The sequence below is a fragment of the Bemisia tabaci genome, chromosome 8 (genome assembly GCF_918797505.1).
Source record: "Bemisia tabaci chromosome 8, PGI_BMITA_v3".
Taxonomy (NCBI): domain Eukaryota; kingdom Metazoa; phylum Arthropoda; class Insecta; order Hemiptera; family Aleyrodidae; genus Bemisia; species Bemisia tabaci.
In genome coordinates this window covers 18,564,008-18,583,645 of record NC_092800.1, presented here as the reverse complement: position 1 = coordinate 18,583,645, position 19,638 = coordinate 18,564,008, and the positions used below count along the sequence as shown (strand labels likewise).

General features: G+C 42.4%; 1 protein-coding gene across 2 annotated transcripts in view; it reads left to right on the top strand.

The window, feature by feature from the left end:
- LOC109044390 (uncharacterized) overlaps window positions 1-19,638 on the top strand; it is a 57,027-nt gene that overhangs the window by 36,509 nt on the left and 880 nt on the right. Inside the window, exon 2 of one of the 2 annotated variants that reach the window (XM_072303427.1) lies at window positions 16,773-18,596. In XM_072303427.1, coding sequence (XP_072159528.1) covers window positions 16,773-18,596 — 1,824 coding nt within the window. Of the gene's footprint in view, window positions 1-16,225; window positions 18,597-19,638 lie in introns of those variants that run through there. The other variant, XM_072303426.1, reaches the window with a different exon arrangement.

The window sequence follows — 19,638 nt, the reverse complement described above, 5'->3', positions numbered from 1 at the left end:
CGAGGCATGAATACCTACCGGTAGAGGGAATATTTGTCGTATGAATTTGACGTTTACTGTAGGGTGAAAAGTTTTGCTCAATGGAGATGTTGCATGTGTGAGGAATTTGCAATTTGACTATTGATTCTAACGTAAAAGTTTGCGAGAAACACGATGCGATGGTGCCACTGGTTTTCTCTGAGATCAACTCCCAAGCTCAAAAAAATCTCTCAAGTTGAGGCCAAAATGGAGGGTATATCCCACGCTATCCTGAGAGTCCACCTCTACATCAAGACAAACTCTCCATGCAAAGATAGACAGCAAATACATTGACAGGGTTGCCAGTTTATTTGGGGACTCCAAAATTGAAAACACGGCATCACTGCTAATGTATTTGTTCCCTATCTTTGCATGGAGAGTTTGTATTGATGTAGAGGTGGACTCTCAGGATAGCGTGGAATATTCCCTCCATTTTGGCCTCAACTTGAGAGCTTTTTTTGAGCTTGGGAGTTGATTTCAGAGAAAACCAGTGGCACCATCGTGTTTCTCGCGAACTTTTGCATGAAAACATCGCAAATATCTCACACATGCAACATCTCCATTCAGAAATTCCCTGATTTTTCAGGGGTTTTGGACGGAATAATTTCGCATGATTTTTAAGTTACATATTTTTACTTTTACTTTTACCCTGACATTTATATGATTTTTCCACTAAAAAAAAACTCCGGCCGTGGGAGCCGTACTTACAGGCTATATACCGTCCGCGTTCCGGGTTCAGAGGCCGGAAGTTCCGATCGTAGCACCCGAGGCAATCGAAGCCTTACGGATCCAGCATTCGGAAGTTTCGGCCACTGAGCCCGGAACGGACGGTATGTATATATAGCCCGTAACTTTTATGATCTAAGAAACACCCCTTGAAATGGAATTTGTTAGAAAATGAACATCAAAATTTAAAATTTTAGCCAAAAATTTTACGTTCGACCTCTTCTATTAGCTCGTCCCTCTATGCGCCGCCATTTTTGGGCCCTAAGCTCTCCCTAGGGCCCGCTGTCCATACTCGCCCTATAAAGGTACTCTAAAAATGACTATCTCCATTCCATTCTTGGGGGGCCGAATATGGCAGGATAGAACGTTCCCGGTCATTTCAGTATGTGACCCTTTTGGGTCATCTTTACGCTGAAACGGTTGGAGGTTGCAGGGGGACCTTCACCTAGTTACCCCGGACTTGATCTCGCAGCCGGGAACGGCGGTCCAGAGCGGTCATGTTGTGGCCGTCCGTCGTCATTGGCATTGGCATTGCGCCGTCGGCCCGTCAGAACGCAACATGATATCCGAGCTTCTCGCGATGCAGTTCCCACGCTGTTGCCACGGTGGGCAAACAAAACCCTACTTTCCTCCGCGCTGTTCAATAGATTGTTAAATAAGCTACGGACTGAAGCATCAAATGAATTTTTTTCAGAGGGACAATACATCGATGGCCAAAGTGCGAAACCATGTACCTCAACTTTAAGGAAGAGGAAGAGGAAATGGGCTTGGTAGCGTCTTAGCGGAAAAGTGTATTGGAATCGACCGGTTTTCTTCAAAAGCCGCCGATCATTCAGAAGACTTTCAGAAGTTGTTCGAGTGATTAAAACTCTACGAATTTTATTTCAAGTACATTAAAAGGGTATTTTTCCTTCTCATGTCAGGCTATGTCAGGCAAGACAGCCGTAAGTGCTACCTTCTGCATGCTTTCTTGGCTGCGTTTTGGACGCACAACAGACAAATTCTCAGGTTGGAAATCGACAGCAAAGGGCGCAATTTTACTTTAATGTACTGCACTCATTGGCACTCTGGCGGAATAATGCTTCTTACGGCTGTTTGGTCTGAAACAACCACACTTACGGTTTTCTCACAGCTCTCGTTTTCATACAAATAAAACGAATTAAGCTATTTTAGTGTTTTAGCAGTTTCAATCGTTTCATCCTAAAGAGATATGGCCCATTTTGAAAGAAACTCGATTTCGAAATTTTGAGAATTACGGCTCTCCTCGCTATCACGGCAGTATTTCTCCCACCCACCCGCTACGCCATTGTTCTTGTTAACCTAACTATAATGATGCCTTGTTGTTACCTTGTGTTAACAACTATAATGATTTTTAGAAAAAATAAAACTATTATAATTGAATGAAAAATAATATCACTAAGAAGGAGGGACATAAATATGTCTAGGGCAGATTCCTCTAGTTAGGTTAAGCTACCGCCAAATTTTTTAAGTTTGAAGATTTTCTTTTACTACTTTAATTGCATCTAATTCCATTTATTTTTCTATTTTTGTTTCAATTTTTAAAATCAACTTCTATGAATTTTATTTTGTTTTTAAATGTGTATATAAAAAGTCGCTTCACAGCACTTCTTGGCGCTTTGCGACAGCTCACCTCGACTGCCTCCGTTGAACCAAGACCCTTCGGGCATCGAGCATCTTATACCTCGGCGTTTATCACACAATGTATATGTCTCCAGAAATCTGGCATCGTTGCTCCCTCGTGCGTGGGCGGGGGGCGCGGGTGGTGCGTCGGGCTGGAAGTGGCGCGCGAACCGCGGACGAGCGTCGAGCGTGTCGCATGGCGCACGCAGCGGGAGCACGCTCCGCCGTGGGACCGGGCGCCGGCCGCGCCGCCGTCGTCGCATCAATGGCACGTTACGTCACACAACTTCCCTGCAGCTTTCACGCTCTGCTCCTCTTCGCATCATTCATCGTTCGACGCCTCTCCCCCTTCTCCCCCTCCTGGCCATCCGCCCCGCCCGTCCGGATATCCGCGGAAATAGCTCCGAGGCGCCGCCGCTCGGGATTCAGCTTATTTCTTCCAGAATTTCCTCGACGTATGTGACCACGGGCTGATTATTGAAATTGATAGACAAAGCGATAGACAAAGAAGACGTAAGGAGCGACCCTATTGGTATAAATGGGTGGTTCCTATGGACTAAGGGGGAAAATGATGGACTAACTAGACCGTGTTTGGCAGAAAGGAACCAAGCCACAAGAAATTGATAGACAAAGAGAGACTGCATGCGAGAGACAAAGAAGACGTAAGGAGTATGGAGCGATTTTATTGGTATAAATGGGTGGTTCCTACGGACTATGGGGAAGATGATGGACGATGGGGAAAATGATGGGCTAACTAGACCGCGTTTAGCAGAAAGGAACCAGGCCACAAGAAATTGATAGACAAAGGAGACGTAAGGAGACGTAAGGAGTATGGAGCGATCCTATCGGTATAAATGGGTGGCTACTATGGACTAGGGGGAAAATTATGGACTAACTAGACCCCGTCTAGCAGAAAGGAGCCAAGCCACAAGAAATTGATAGACAAAGTGATAGACAAAGAAGACGTAAGGAGTATGGAGCGATCCTATTAGTATAAATGAGTGGTTCCTATGGACTAGGGGGGAAAATGATGGACTAACTAGACCGCGTTTAGCAGAAAGGAACCAAGTCACAAGAAATTGATAGACAAAGCTATAGACAAAGAAGACGTAAGGAGTATAAAGCGATCCTATTGATATAAATGAGTGGTTCCTATGGACTAGGGGGGGAAATGATGGACTAACTAGACCGTGTCTAGCAAAAAGGAACTAAGCCATAAGAATTTGATGGACAATGCTATAGACGAAGGAGACGTAAGGAGTATGGGGCGATCCTGTTGGTATCAATGAGTGGTTCCTATGGACTAGGGGAAAATGATGGACTAACTAGACCGCGTTTAGCAGAAAGGAACCAAGCCACAAGAAATTGATAGACAAAAAGATAGACAAAGAAGACGTAAGGAATATGGAGAAATCCTATTGGTATTAATGGGTGATTCCTTCGGACTAAGGGGGGAAATGATGAACTGACTAGACCGCGTTTAGCAGAAAAAAACCAAGCCACATCAGCTATCGCCAAATTTAACCGGGCAATTTAATTTTTTACTAAAGAATGTTTTTGCGGATTCCTTCAAAAATTGTGAAGAATTTGCTTCGCCTTATGCAGAAAATTACCTGAAAGCCTTAAGATCTGCACAACCATTTTCATGTACACGATTAAACTGCCTAATTTTTGGCAATAGCTGATGCGGCTTGGTTCCTTTCTGCTTAACACGGTCCAACTATGGGGTCTCTCGTGGGTTGCCGTTAGTTAGTCTATTACCTACCTCTGTTGTTCATTGCAACCACCCACTTCCATCAACAGGAGCTCTCTATAAATCCCTCTTGTCTCCTTTGTCCGTAACTTTGTCTATCAATTTCAATAATCGTGATTATCCGGTGACTGTCATGGCGGCTCGACAGCTCAGCTAGAATCTCAGCCTCTTCGGGGACTGCAGAGGTGGATTGTACATAACCAGGATTATATGGACATAACTTAAGATTGGGTGATCTACCACCTTAACGGATTCACACTTACGTGGTTGAACAGCGGGTGACACAACGAAAACTCTACAGTTTTTTCATGACGAACGCATCTTTTTGAGACAGAAACACACGCATGCACACCCTAACAACACCTAATCATTTACTCTTTGAAAGTTCAGCAGGGCAGAAATTCAAGACAAATTTGTAGACAATGGAGTGTAGAATTTATTCTAAATCCGAGACATTCCAGAGGTATTAGTTGCTCACACAGTGGCGGATGGAACTTTCGTTCGGATCTCCGTGAGAAACGCTACTAAATTACTGTGTCACGAGTATCATGTGTGTCGTGCAGGACACTGGATTGGATTTGTGGGATCTGGTATCTAAGGAACTTCTTGCTTACCCAATAGTAAAGTACAGCGTTTATAATTAGTGTTTATTCATTAGGATCAGTAAGAAAAGTTCAATACAGAGGTACTAAGGCAATGAGGTCAGAATACTGAGGTCCTCAGCATAATTCTGCATTTTTCGGATGAAATTCTTCAATTATCTTGTTCTAATTTTCATTATCTGCAGGCTACCGTTTTTCACGCTTTGCACTTAATGAACGAATTTTTCTAATACTAAGGCCAAGCTAATAACGGAACTGTTTTCGGTGAGAGAAAAATGCAGTAAAAATAGGGCTGCGGGGAAATGTCTGAACTATACAATGAGATTTTTGGTAAAATAGGGAATATGCTAGAGAGAATGTAGAAAGACGCCAGGAAAAAAGAGGAAAATGGCAGAAATGTGAGAAAATATCTGAAATAGTGGGCTTAAAATAGAAAAATATGTAAGAGAACAGGTAAATATTCAAAGAACAAAAAACAAACAAAAAAAAAACAGAAGAACATCAGAGAAAACAAGAAAATGGCAAGAAAATCATGGATATCTAAAAAGATGGAAATATGAAGAAAACGTGAGAAAAAATGGTGCGTTGTCTGGGAGATCAAGGTATGTCAAGGAAAAAGTTCCTGTCAGAGAAATCGCAACCAATAGAGTACCGCACACTATCTAAAGACCAAAGTATCTTAATGAAATCATAACCGAAACCCACGCGATTATACAACAGTGAAGGTTGGTCAGTTTTTTCGCGAGGCAGGGAAGATGAGCTTGGCTCTTCCCTCTCCCTTTTTTACGAGCATACAAGTTTCCACACTGAGACAATGAAAACAAAACTAAAAGTGAAGTCGGTGCCACCGTTGACAGATTTGGCAAGAAAATCCCTCGTTTCGCACGGTAGTGTATGGTACCGTGAGCCAGCACCCCAGTCGGCATAAGCGCGAAGTGCTTAGCAAGTTGGCAGGACTCACGCTCTAGACCCATGAGCGAGTGCAGTGCAAACAACGTTGCTAAATTTCTTGAAATTTCTCCGATTTTAATGCGAGCTAATCAGTGATGTACATGCAATGTACGGATAACCGGAATAATGATATACTACTACGTTTACAAAATCCTGTGGGGAAATCCAAGCTAGAATCAAAGCAATTCAGAGGAAATGATAGTTTTTCCGAAAAATTAGAGGGAGACCGTTGCTTCATTCGACTGGAAGGACTTTTGAAACAAAAAATTTACGGAAGAAGCATTTATAGTTAGTGTTTTAAAACTCTTATCCAGCAGACTGATTATTGAAATAGGTAGACAAAGCGATGACAACGAAAACGAAGAGAAAATGGAGCAATGGAGCATTTGTAGGTGTCTGAACTTAGGTGAATTTCATGTTTAAGATGAATACTATGAATACTGAGTGCGAGATTATCCTTAGTTTCGAAACTGACCAATTATCGACAAAATAACCGAATCTGCTGAAATACACGTGTTTATATATAGGGAAAGCCGCCAGATGACGTCACAAGGCGGGACATTTTCTCACTTTTAAATATATGTTTATACAATTTCCTATATCGGAAAAAAATTATGAAAAATACTACGAAAATACAACTTATATAAAATACTCATTAAGCACTCTCAGATGAAGCAATAAAATTCCTTTGTGTAAATTATCCATCCTTTGTGGAAGCGAATGGTTGCAATGGATAAAGGAGGTAAGGAATAGACGAAGTAACGACAACCCGCGCGAGACCCTATAGAGTAAGTCCATCTCTTTCCAATTAAGTCTATAAAGACCTTCCGTTTCAACGAGTAGGCTCACTTCATTTCCTCTTGGTCTCCTCCGTCTTTGCCTTTGTCCATCAATTTCAAGAATCAGCCCAATGGAGACCACGCTTCTGCACACTGAAAAAAAATTCTCGGCGTTTTTACCAAGGTCCGTTGGTACCTTTACCATCTCACTTTTTTTACCAATTATTGATAATTTTACCAAGACAGACTGGTAAGCTTACCTAAAAACCGGTATTTTTACTGTTTTTTTTCAGGTAAGAATACCTTTTTTACTGGTAATCAATTCCCGGTAACTTTGCCATTTTATCTCGGTAATTCTACCACAGTCGATAAAAAATATTGGCGTTTTTACCAAGGTCCAGTAAAATTACCGAGAAAGTTCATTAATTTCACTGAGATCTCTCGGTAAAATTACCAATTCCATAAATGGTAATTTTACCAAGAAAAAACTGGGATCAAATAGAACCCTGAATTCTTGGTAATTTTACCCTTTTCTTAGTAAATACACCGATATTTTTTTTTCAGTGCAGTCCAGCCGTAAATCCTAAGACCCCGTGCACCGTGCTTTGATAATTCCTCCTTTTTCTTCCCTCAGTGGCAACGCCGCGCGGGAATATTTAAAAGCGAAGCGGGAAAAGGAGAGGGAAAAGTGCTCCGGTGACCCGGCGCCGGAGTACGGGTGACACGGTTCACACCGGATGCTCCGTGCGGAGAGCGCTCAGTTCACAGTTCACACTGCATCTCTTCCCGTCGAACACATACACCCCCCCCCCACTCTCCCCCATGCCCCCCCCCCTCTCGCCTCCCGAGCTGGTATTAATAAGAAGAAACCACCTAGCCAAGGATAATAGCGGCCGGGCTAATAATCTACGGAAAGAGAAATTTTGTTTTCATTCAGGAATAAGAATCGCTTTTAGCGGATCGCGCGTGGATTCCTCTGCGCGATGCGCAAAAGCGCGTAATTTCGGTCGAACACCTATCGATGTACGAGTTAAAAACTGCGGTGTGATTGTGTAAATTGCTAGATAAAGCTGGCAATCCGGATATAAACACCTGCGGGCTCATTATTGAAATTTTCGCTTACTTTCGTACCCCTGCGTTTAAGTCTCCAGAAATGTCTTCACATACAAAGTGTTCATGACATTAGTTTAAGATTCGCATTGATGGACGGAAGTCAAACTATGCGAGTGACGAAGCTTCCTAAGGGCTGATCAATTGAATTGATAGACAAAACGATAGACAAAGGGGACATACTGAAACTTAAGCTACCCAATTAATGGAAGCGGGTGGTTATGCAAGGGACGATGGAAATGATTAATAGATATTAACGGCACCCCGCGATCTATCATTTTCTCCCTCGGTCTATGAGAACTACCCGTTTTATCCAATAGGATCACTCCATGGTTTTTTGCGCCTCTGCCTTTTTTGTCTATAGTTTTGTCTATCAATTTCGATAACCAGCCAGTATTGGCCAGAAGCAGGCTGGGTCAATGGTTGTTTCAGACTGAGAGGAAAATTATGGATTAACTACAGGGTCTATCGCGAGTTGTCGTTAGTTAATTGATGATTTACCTCCTTAATCTATTGCAAACACCCGTTTCCACCAATATCGCTCCATCGCTCCTTCTCTTTTGTCTATCAATGTCAATAATCAGCCTGCTTCTTGAGGCTCCTTTGGATGGACCCCTACACCTTTTTTGAATGCATTTCTATCCAAAATTTCTTTTTTATTACGGTCTTCAACTATTTGACGTAGGTCTAACTTAGGGTGGGGGGCGAGGAGGGGGGGGGGTAGTGGAGAGCGTTACGCTATTTTGTTTTTACGTGTTAAAGGGTAAGGACCTACGTCACAAAAGCTTTACAAGGGACTGGGGTCAAAAATGCCGGAAAAGTAGGGTACGTAATATACACTGGAAAAAAAATTGAATCTAGAGTCCAGACTCTTAAAAACATCGACAAGAAAAAATACTCTTGATTCAATCAAATTTAAGCTTAAATCAAGAACCAAGCCTCTTAATTTGAGCGGATTTCCTTTTGATGTAAGCTTTAATCTGATTGAATCAAGAGTCCTTTTTCTTGTCAATGCTTTCAAGAGTCTAGACTCTAGATCCAATGTGTTTTTTTATCCAGAGTAGGGACGGCCCCTTCATACAGAATTTTCCATACAGATATGTTTTATTTCCCTGGTTTCAATAATTTCTACTTGACATTTTCCAGTTTAGGAGATTGAATCACGATGAAAACTTACAGAAAATTTGACGGAATGTCACAAGTTCTCATGGAATGCGATGTTTATGAGCAGAAATTTGGCAACTCTTGAATGTTCATACGACGCATTTACTTAGCACAGCGGATCTCTTACTTAACTCTGCGACTAGAGAACAATGAGAATCATCGGGAGCTAATATTGGCGTCGATACTTTGACCAACTCTTTTTGATTACGCACACGAAAAATTCACCGTGATTGCCTTTGTTTTGGAGCGAGCTTGGCCCGTCCGTAAGTGAAAGTAATTCGTTAAGTTGGGCAAGCTCTCCCTCTTCGCGGCGTGTAATTTTTCCCGAAAGTATCATAAAAGCTTTGGATAATAAATGGAATTGGTGGGTTGTAATCCCATTGTCAAGTAATAGGAAGTGTTGCGTTATTTGGTGCTCCGGGATTTTATTTTAGCATTGAAGCGGTAATATGAGTGATGAAATCATCGTTACCATCGCGAGAAGCTTTATAGACAAAATTGCGAAAGGAAAAAGATTGAGGTCTTAGACGCACTGTCTAAAACGCAATTTTTCATCCACTTGAGCACAGTTTTAAAGACTTTGACACATCATTCGGAAAAAAGGTATGCAGTAAATATACACGTTTCATGAAACGTATTGATTTTCAATATTTTATCCGCAATATATTTTTCAAAGTTACTGGTTACTATTCAAACTTCTTGAGTAAAATTCAACAGTATGACTTTCGAAGTACATCTTTGTAAGGTATTACGATGATTTAAATACGAAAACAATTCAAAATACAGAAGATAAATTTTGGAGGTTTTGAAATATTTATGATAGGTTTGTTTTTACCTTTAGGTTTTTCAAAATCGTATGACTTCTTCTCTCGTGTTTTTTTTTTTTTTTTTTTTTTTTTTTTTTTTTTTTTTTTTTTTTTTGCAGTGTGGGTCATTGTAATTATTGTAATCATTTGAGTGGGTCGAATTCCAAAGTTTCACGTTGAAATTCACTCAAGATTCGTTAAAATTGTCCTTTGTATGATGCTATGACTAGGGCTCCTTAAATCTTAAATTCTTAATCTTAGAATAAAACTTAATCACTATGTAAACCATACGGGACTTCCAAAGGAAGAAAACTGTTCGAGGAGCAACTATGAATATGGCCATCATTCTTTTTCACTAAAAAATGTTTCAGGTGGAACTGCTTCCAGTTCTCTTTGCATGCAAAGGGAAGTTTTGAAAAAAATCAAACGCTTCAGCAAAAAAAGAGAAGGAAATGCACCGAGACACGGAGTGTACAAATTATGGTCCTGTCGGGGTTTTTTTTTGTCTACCATGCGTTAAAGTCTCTAAGTATATCGAGTATAGGTCGTAAACTTTTGGTAACAGTGATCATCGAACCTTAATCAACGGCCTGTACTATCAACTGCCATCAAACTTCAATGTTTTATCGATCAAGATCATAAAATTATGGATAGAGGGGATATTAATGACACAGACCTACGAATTTTGGGTCATGTCATATGTTGAGAGTTGACTTAACTGATTCTCTTGTATCTTTGAGGCTAACTTGGGAGAAAATGCCTCAAAAATTTTACCACCAGGACTTTCCGGAAAACCAGTACGTGATGGGTAAAATCCAAGGTGATTGTTTAATATAGTAGCAAAAAATTGGAATGCCCCGGAGACATGTTAAAGCATTACTTTTGCTCTTCTTGGTGCTAAGAAATTTTACTTTCATTCTAAGTTTTGTCAAAGAATATTCCACGACTTTAACAAGATTGAGAAATGACGTGAAGTGTCAAAAAAACCAATTTTTCAGGTACAATAAATAAAAAAAAGACTTGATTTAGAAGTTATGACCAGCGATCAGAAAGTACCTACCATTAAATAGTGAATAATCCTACCATATAAATTTATTGCTCTTTTAGTTGAAATGAAAGTTTCAAGAATCAATCAGGTCAGTTAATATTACTAAAATAGAGATAAAAAACACAGCATGATAGATTACTCACGCAGATCGTAAAGTCAGGAGTAATTTTTACACCTTTTTATTGCTTTTATTATGATTTTTCAGCCATTTCCCTTAAAAGTAGCTTGTTTGCAGTGAGCATATTTTATTTTTCAATTTCAAAGCCCTTCGACTAGATTCTAAATGCTACAACTGGATCCCACATTTAGATTGATGATATTAAATTAAGGAGTCACTTATACCCCAGCTTGATACTTAACTATTTAGAATTGACAACATCGCAAGTTTACGCATACGCACTCGTCCAAGTTCGTGAACCCATGCGTGGTGCCATTGACACTGACGCTTAAGTCACGCGACTTGCGTTTTTAATCCTCGAAAACCGCACACAGCATAACAAAATAGGAGTTCCGCAGCTTTTTTTGGAGTTCCCATATCTCATATTTCGATAACTGCTCAGAATCTAAGGGATTTCCTAGATGATAACCGAACATAAATACCGATGGATAATCAGTTAAATACATTGAAAAAAACATTGAAAGGAAAATACAAAATAGAATAAAACTCGTAATAATTAATGATCTGTCTCGAAACAAAGATAAAAAATAACTAAATTCATAAATAATGAAAGTTCATGGTTTTAGAAAATCAATTTAAATTTCTTAAAAAGTTGATCTAAATTGCATTACCAGAAAATTTAAGAAATTGCTATCTATACTATAAGCTCCGAGACCTCCTAATTTTGCGAAACTGGTAACGCTTAGTTCCAGCGTTCTACCGGGCCGATTTTCATGATTTTTGCGGCTATCGACGGGCAATTGTCTCTAGATAAGCCAACTCTTTTTAGATTTTCAAAATATGGCCCAGGTTTTTTTATATTACGTGGTAAAGTTGCGAATTCTCCCATTTAAACAATGTAAATTTATACTTTTTGTCATAGTTCATTTGAGCGTTCTACCGGGCCGATTTCCATGATTTTTGCGTAAATCGACAGGTAATAGGCCCTAGATGAGCCCGCTGTAATCAGATTTTGGAAAAAGGATCCAGGTTTTTTTAAAATCACGTTATAAAAGTGAGTGAGTTTACAGAATGCTCCGGTACTGCTACCGCTATGCGCGGGAGGATGCGCAGTGGTCGAGGAGGTTGCGCAGTAGCTGGGTAGCCTGCGCATCAGCTCTACACTTATCTACACAAGATTCGCTCCAACGATCTCACGTCGAGCGATGGCCGAGTCGTCTAAGACGTCGAATGCGTCCACCGAGAATTCGGTGTTGGTTCGATCCCCGACTCATAAGATACTTAATTATTATCCGACTATCATTGTTCATTGTTTTACTGCAATAATTCATCAAGCAGTCATTCCAAAACGCGTCCTTTTAATTTTAAGTAAAGTTTAAAATTAAAGTATACCTCATATCGTAATTGTTTAGGGGAAAATTAAATATAACACTGATAGGAGGGTAAAAATAGGGCCGCGAAGCGGCCCATTGATGGCGCGGAGCGCCTTCAGGGGGTTGGGCCGCGTAGCGGCCAGGGGGCGTAGCCCCCTAGTATTCTTATATTGTGCGAACGACACCATCTCAGTAAACCAATAACACGGATAAATTGTATAATGCTGACAAATTTGAGATTTAGTTACTAATACAAGTGTTACAGTAGAAAGGATTCTGGAACCTGCCACCAACTTTCTGTCGAAGATCCGATCGACCTCCCTAAAATATTAAAATTGTCAGCTTAATTTATTTTCAATGTGCCAATTTATTTACTTGGTCGTTTAATTCCTTCTTATAACGTAATTCAGCTATTATTTTTTTTTTATTTTCTAGTGCGTATCAATGTTTCATTCAATTATACGTAGTAAAAAGGGGGAAACTGGCCTTTTCAAACCTTCGCTGGTTTGCACAGAAATGATTAAAAAAGGGAAAAGTATTTCGTCACGCGAGTCAAAGATGTCTAAAACTGTCCCATGCCTCATTCCGTCTTCAGGCACGTTTCCTATGTACACTGATTGCGCCAATCTTCAATGTCAGACTTATTATGCAAATGTTTTGCAAAACTGGTAAAAATTACGCAATCTCTAGGGCAAATTCGTTCGGATTTTCCGTCATTTACCAAACGCTCAGGAAAAGGTACCGAGCTGGCGGTCACGGGTACTCAAGCTACTATTGTCATCAGCCTGTGTCATCCACCGATGCTTTTAGCCGTTATTGCCGATTGTGAAAAGTACAATGAAACTAATCCTCTTTAGAACCATGTTTCGAAGATTCGAAATATGTGTTTTCCGGAAATGTGGCAAACGCCCCCTAAAAGCTCGGAGTTCCAAGTTTGGGGCTTGGCCCGGGATTAATATTTCTGGTCACGTGCGGGTCCGGCGGATTCTTTCGCTTGGTTGCAACATTGTGCAGATTAATGTGTAAATTTATCGTATAATTTCAAGAGATTTACGAAATGTGGCAGCTTTTCTTTTGTGCATCCCGTTGGAGCACAATCCGTATCTGCCAGACTGAGCAATTGGTATTTCAGATATATTATTCTGATAAGCCTGCATTTACAGGATAGGCACCTGAGGCAGTTGCTTAGGCTGCTGAGATAGCGAAGAGAGCCGTAAGTGCAAAAATGAAGTGTTGAGAAATTGAGCTCAGTAGCCTCGACACGGAAATTTTTACTGAGAGTATCCTCTGTTCTTTGTCAAATTGCCACCAATCATCCGAAAGACTCTTAGAAATCGTTTAGATGATCATAAATTGACCGATTTTATTTCAACTATGCAAAAAGGATAATATTCATTTTTATGTTATTTTATGTTTTAAGTTTGACAATAAGACGGTCATAGGTGCTCCGTGCTATCATCTGCATGCATTCGTGTTTGCGTTTTAGAAATACAACAAACACATTTTCAGGTTAGAAATTGGCTGCAAAGAGCGCCATGTTACTTAAAATTTCTGTTTTTATTGGCTCTGTGGATGAATAATACTCCTTACGGCTGTCTTGCCTGAGACTACATCATTTTTGCGTACTCACGGCTCTCTCACATGTTTCGTTTTCATAGAGATATGACAAATTTTGCTGTTTTAGCTATTTCAGTGATTTCATCCAAAAGAGATTCAACGGGCTCCGATTTCACAATTTTGAAAGTTTCGGCACCCGTCGGTATCACGGTAGAACTTGGGATCTATGGAATGGATGTTGAGGGAAATTGGAAACCAGTGGCGTGGCGTGCTCTGCGATGTATTGATTGATCCGTCATTTAAACCTATGGAAAATTATCGATAAACAGGGTGTTCAAAGCGAACATCTTAATAATCGATTCTTTACCATAGGTTTAAATGGCATAATAATCGATAAATCGCAATTCACGCTACGCTACTGTATGGAAACTTTACCCTTGCGAGGCGGCAACGAGGGACAAGCTGCGTAAGTTACGGTGACTTTCGACAACGGTGGGGCCATTTGCGAGGCGACGCGCGTTTGTTTGAAAAAAGGGAAATGGAGCCACTCACTTGGCTGAAAGCCTCCTCAAACAATGAGCAACGTGCGCCCGTGCCCCATGACATATTGCGTCATTAAGTATTAGTTATCTCCGGCCGGCCGGCCCGGCAGCCACTTCGAGGACCTGTGCCGAGGTCCAGTGGCCTACCAACAGCACACGAAAGTCTAAAAGGAGAGACAAATGAAATCCTGGACTAACGTGTGGATCACCAAGGTGTCTACACTGAAAAAAAAAAAAAAAGGAGGAAGCCGTGCTTACGGGCTGTATAGACATACCGTCTGCATTCCGGGTTTAGAGGCCGAAAGTCCCGTTCGTAGCACCCGGAGTAATCGAAGCTACGGCTCCAGGAACTTCCAGCCTCTGAGCCCGGAACGGACGGTATCTCTGTACAGCCCGTACTTTTTTTCATCGTCATAATCAGGCTCGCCAAAAAGGAGTATTTTTACTGTACTTTTTCAGTACACTCCCAAAAAGTTTAGTACCTTCAGTTGATTTGTAATTTTTTATTGTTAAAATTCAGTACTTTTTCAGTACCTCCTTTTGACCATATTCGAAAAAATCGAGGTTGGCAAAAATTATCTATTTATGATGCTTTATTCGAGGCTTTCTTTACTCTCCCTCGAACACACTGTTAAACAATTGGGGTCTCCTCAGGAAAGGAGCTGAAATAACATGTTTGACGTATTAATGAACTTTAAGGCTTTTTTTCGAACTTTCACGTAAGCCGACTATTCTACAACCGTGACAAAATTCCTTGCCACTGGCCAAATTGCAAGACAAAACCAATCTTGCTTAGAATTCCAACCTCCTCGTAAAAGCAACGCACTTCCAGGTTGCGATTATGCTTTTCGAGAGAACAATTTTTCGACGAAACTAGGAGACGCTCAAAAAGCACACCCATGGAGACAGCATCGGAGGCGATCAGGATTCGCTGAGCTTATCTTTGGAAAGTCGAGAGTTCAAGTCAGATATCCCGGGCCGTGCTTAAATATTTACGGCCGAGCCGAGAGCGACAATATTTTACGATTTCTGGGGAAAGCAAAAGTTGTGCTTGACTCCGCGGTTAAAAATTACGAGGGAGTTGCTTTGGTCTCGCAGTGGATGCCTAGCTATTGTTTTTTTGTCGGTATCCTAGAGTTTTGGAGTGGCGCTAACTTCTACAGCTGTAAACGGACTTTCTATACTGCAGATTCGTTTATTATTACCTCTGAGCAGATCGTCAAAATTTTGGAATTTAACGATGTTTTTGTCGTTTTAACAAAGATCCGTCGAATTTTCAGTATTTTGAAAGTAAAAAAATTTCAAACTGCGATCTCTCATTGTATTTTCCTCTTCAAAATGTTCTTCTTAAGTTTCTCACCATAAACTGGGCACTGTATTTAAAAAAATGTTCCATCTTTTGAGATATGTTGTTCATATCCAGGCTAGAAACCATTTCAGCAACAATGATGCAATCTTTTCGCAAGTCTATTAAATTTTGAATTAAGGAATGGATTTCAGACCTTTCTGATCAGCTCTAGAGATGTTTACATAATTTGATCCATGGTGCGTGTTATAATTTAGCTGCATCTCTTTTTGTCGACGGACCGATTCCAACGGGTGAGGGTCGTTCGTAATTATATTACCGTTCTGTTAGTTTAGACGCTGAAACGAGGCTTCTTACAGAGAATTTTAGGAGAAAATCAATAAAAACAATCCTAAAGTCTCTACGTTCTGTGTTAATATAAATATGAGCTTTTCATGTAGCTGCATTTTGTAAGCCTCTCCTCATTAACTCGCTCCGTAGAGTGCCACTGCTGAGGCAGTTGGTGTCCAAAATCAAAACGCCTTCACTTCCGTGCGTATGTAACACAGACATCATGGAGCCCGAATAATGTTTGTCCAGTGTCCATCGCCTGCGACACTTGAAGCCTTGATTGTATATACACCTTAACTTGATTGCAGAGTTGCCGATTGTGTCGATGAAGTAAAACATAACTGATTTTTATCGCGGCGTTGTACATTTTCCGAGAAATGCATTATTTAAATGTATTACAACGTTAGCAGTCCTAGAAATCACAAAAAATTAGGTATCTGAGCATGATATGTAAAGTTTTCTGTAGCGAAGAAAAGAAATCCAACTTTTTAGCTTGAAATTTACAAGGAATATATTCTACTGGCAGAGAAAAGAAAATCAAGAGAATTGTCAGCAAATTACGACGACTAGTTTTCCAAAGAGACATGAAGTATGTATGACATTGGTTAACCTTGTGAATGACGGAAACGGAGATACGAGGTCTCGCACTCTGGCCACCGATGTGCCGAACAGTGGCGAGGCGATATCGATTATCGATATTTCCCCAGTTGAAGCTATGGTAAAGACTAGATTATCAAGGAGTTCGTAGCAAACACCCTGTCTATCGATCCTTCCCCATAGGTTTAGATGACAGATCAATCGATATATCGCCAAGCACGCCACGCTACTGCTAAGAATCCACCTCTACGTGACATTCCAAGGACATCCCTAGTCGCTATCGCCATTCTTCTCTACTTGCGCCCAAAACACATCTCAATTTTACAGCAGCATTGTTCTGTTTTGTTTCAGGTCCGGCTCCACGCTTCCCTGCTCCTAGTCACACTGCTCTCCACCCACTGCCACAGCGATAGCATCAACGGCAAACCCATCCACGTCCCGAATATAAACGAGCCAGTATTAGAATCGGGCTTCAGGCCCATCGACAACGGTCGCGACAAAGAGGTCGTCAGGAAACGCGGTCTAGTCATCGACGAACGGATATCCTTGAGCCAAGTCAAACGGGCCGACGACGAACGTAACATAGAGGCTGAGATCCTCGGATCATCCGAGAGTGAAAACAAATCTGTAGAAAGGGTCTCAAAAGATTTGAGAAATTTCCCGCCTTACCAACGCAGCTCGGAATTCGCCAACAGATGTGATAACTGCAACGCCTTCCCCTGGATACCAATCGCCCGGGCCATCCGCCTTCCACCCCCTTCGAACATCAACACCCCCAGTGGCTACCCTCCACCACCACCGCAAGGGGGGTACCCTCCACACAACCAGGGAGGGTTCCCGCCGCTTCACAATCAAGATGGATCCCAGGGTAGGTTCCCCCCGATGCCCCCACCGCCGAATTTCATCAACTCTGAACCCCACCCCGGAGGGGATAATATCCCCGCAGCCTCCGTCCAGAACTCTCCGCCCCCATCCCCGCCCCCACAAGAGCAACAACCAATCAGAAAGCCGTCCAGTCTTAATATCCCGAACCCCGAGTTCCACTACAACCGGAACATACCGATACCGTCGGGCCCGTCGCAGAATTTCCTGACCTACCCCAACGGCGGATCAGGCTTCAAGAAGGAACCTCCGATGCAAGTGACCCTGGTCAACCGGCCAGAGCGACCTGCAGGGATGCTCCAATCCATCCTAAACTTCTTTTCACCTCGCCCGCAACAACCCCCAAAACCGCCGATCAAGAACGTGCGCCCGCCCCCTATGCCGATCGGCCTGAAGCAACCCTCCAACGAGCCGTTCCCGTCGGCATCGTCCGACTTCGAATACGAGAAACCGCCCCCCTTCCCGAACCCCCCGTACATCCCCCTGAACAACGACTTCCGCGGGCTCCCGCCGTCGATGAGCCTGCCCCCGAACAAGATCTTCATCTACAACATCGCCGCCGACCAGAACGCCAAGGCCAACCAGGAGCTCCCCATCTACAACACCAACCCCCGGAAGCCGGAAGTGAACACGATCCGACCCATGCAGCAGTTCGCCAACTTCCGTTACGCCCCGATGGCGATCTTCCCGCAGCCGATCCCGATGCACCTGATGCAGCCCTTCAACCGGTTCAACGGGCCCCAGAAGATCGTCCCGGGGATCATCCCCGGGGCGATCCGACTCCCGGCCAGCATCGAGACCGTCAAGAGCCGGCCGGTCGCGTCGTACCTCGCCTCCATCGAGTACCCCCAGGAGATCATCCAGTCTCCGCTCATCGACGTCCCGACGAACTACTCGCATGAACCCAAGTTAGACAGCAGCAACTACCTCAGCACGCCGCGGCCGATCTTCGTCCCGGAGACAGTCGACAACAGCCTGACCGGCGGCGTCCAGACGGCCACTTTGCCCACCTCCAGCGAGCCCGCGTATGAGCCTTCTTCGACGCCGTATCCGGATTTGAACCCCAGCGCGGGTAATATTATCACGAACCTGACGGGGTCGCCGTTCCGGACGACGACCGACGGGTACACCGGGTTGGATTTGGTGCAGTCTCAGTCGTATGCGGACTTCGACTGGCCGGTCACGCAGACGTCCACGCTGTCCAGCGAGGACACGACATTGACCGACTACCCGACCACGTACCAGCCGGAGGTGTCGAGCCTCAAACCCACGCAGTTCTTCAACGTCTCTCAGGTAAACCTAATTTTCTAGTAGCCTGTAAATTTTTTCTTGATCTTCCAAAAGTCCTGACAGAGTTCTTGGCAGCTTTCGAAACTCACTTGTGGGTTTTAGGAGCCATGTGGCGCATCAAGCTCGATTTTTAGGGGCCATTGAAAATCTTTTAGGGGCCAGGTTGATTTTTTGCCTATATATCGCGGCGCATTTAGTGAAATGTTAGACGCAAGATGTTTTAGTCACAGTGCTAGTAACTGTAACTTGGGGGAAATTTTGAAAATTCACCAAAAAGAAAAATTAGGATTTTTTTCTGGGGGAGGGCAATTTTTAGGGGCCACGTTGGCGCAGAGCCTTCATTTTTTAGGCGCCATGACCGATTTCTTAGGCGCATTTGGCGCGTTGGCGTCTGTGAGTTTCGGACACTGGTTCTTAGGGTTTTTCAAATACTTACTGCTCGCTTGATTTGAACGAAAGAGGATAGTGACAAATCATTTGGGCCGCGTTTAACAGAAAGGAACCATGCCACATCAGCCATTGTCAAATTCAACTGCCGGGCAATTTAGTTTTTTACAAGAGAACGTTCTTGCAGATTCCTTTGAAAAGTTTAAGGAATTTGCTTCGTGCTATGTAAAAAAGTACTTAAATTTGCACACAAAAAAATGCGCACAACCGCTTCCATGTAAAATATTAAATTCCCCAGTTACATTTGGCGATAGCTGATGTGGCTTGATTCCTTTCTGTTTGACGCGGTCCATTTGATCGCTAGTTTAGAAGTAAACTTGACAAAAAGTTGACTTTAGAAACTCAATTATCATAATGGACCACTAGACAAGGTACGAATTTCAGCATTCTGATATATGATCCGTGACCAAAATTTCACGTAGAGCACGATGCGCACAATGAAAATTATCGAAATCAACTCCTCACAACGATATTTAATGATTCTTGATGCGTAAATTCAAACCACCCGCTCATGAAAACTCAATGCTCTACGTGATTCACATCGCGCGCTAAACGTTATCATGACAGTCTCTGCGCGATGTAAAAATCTGGCAACCTC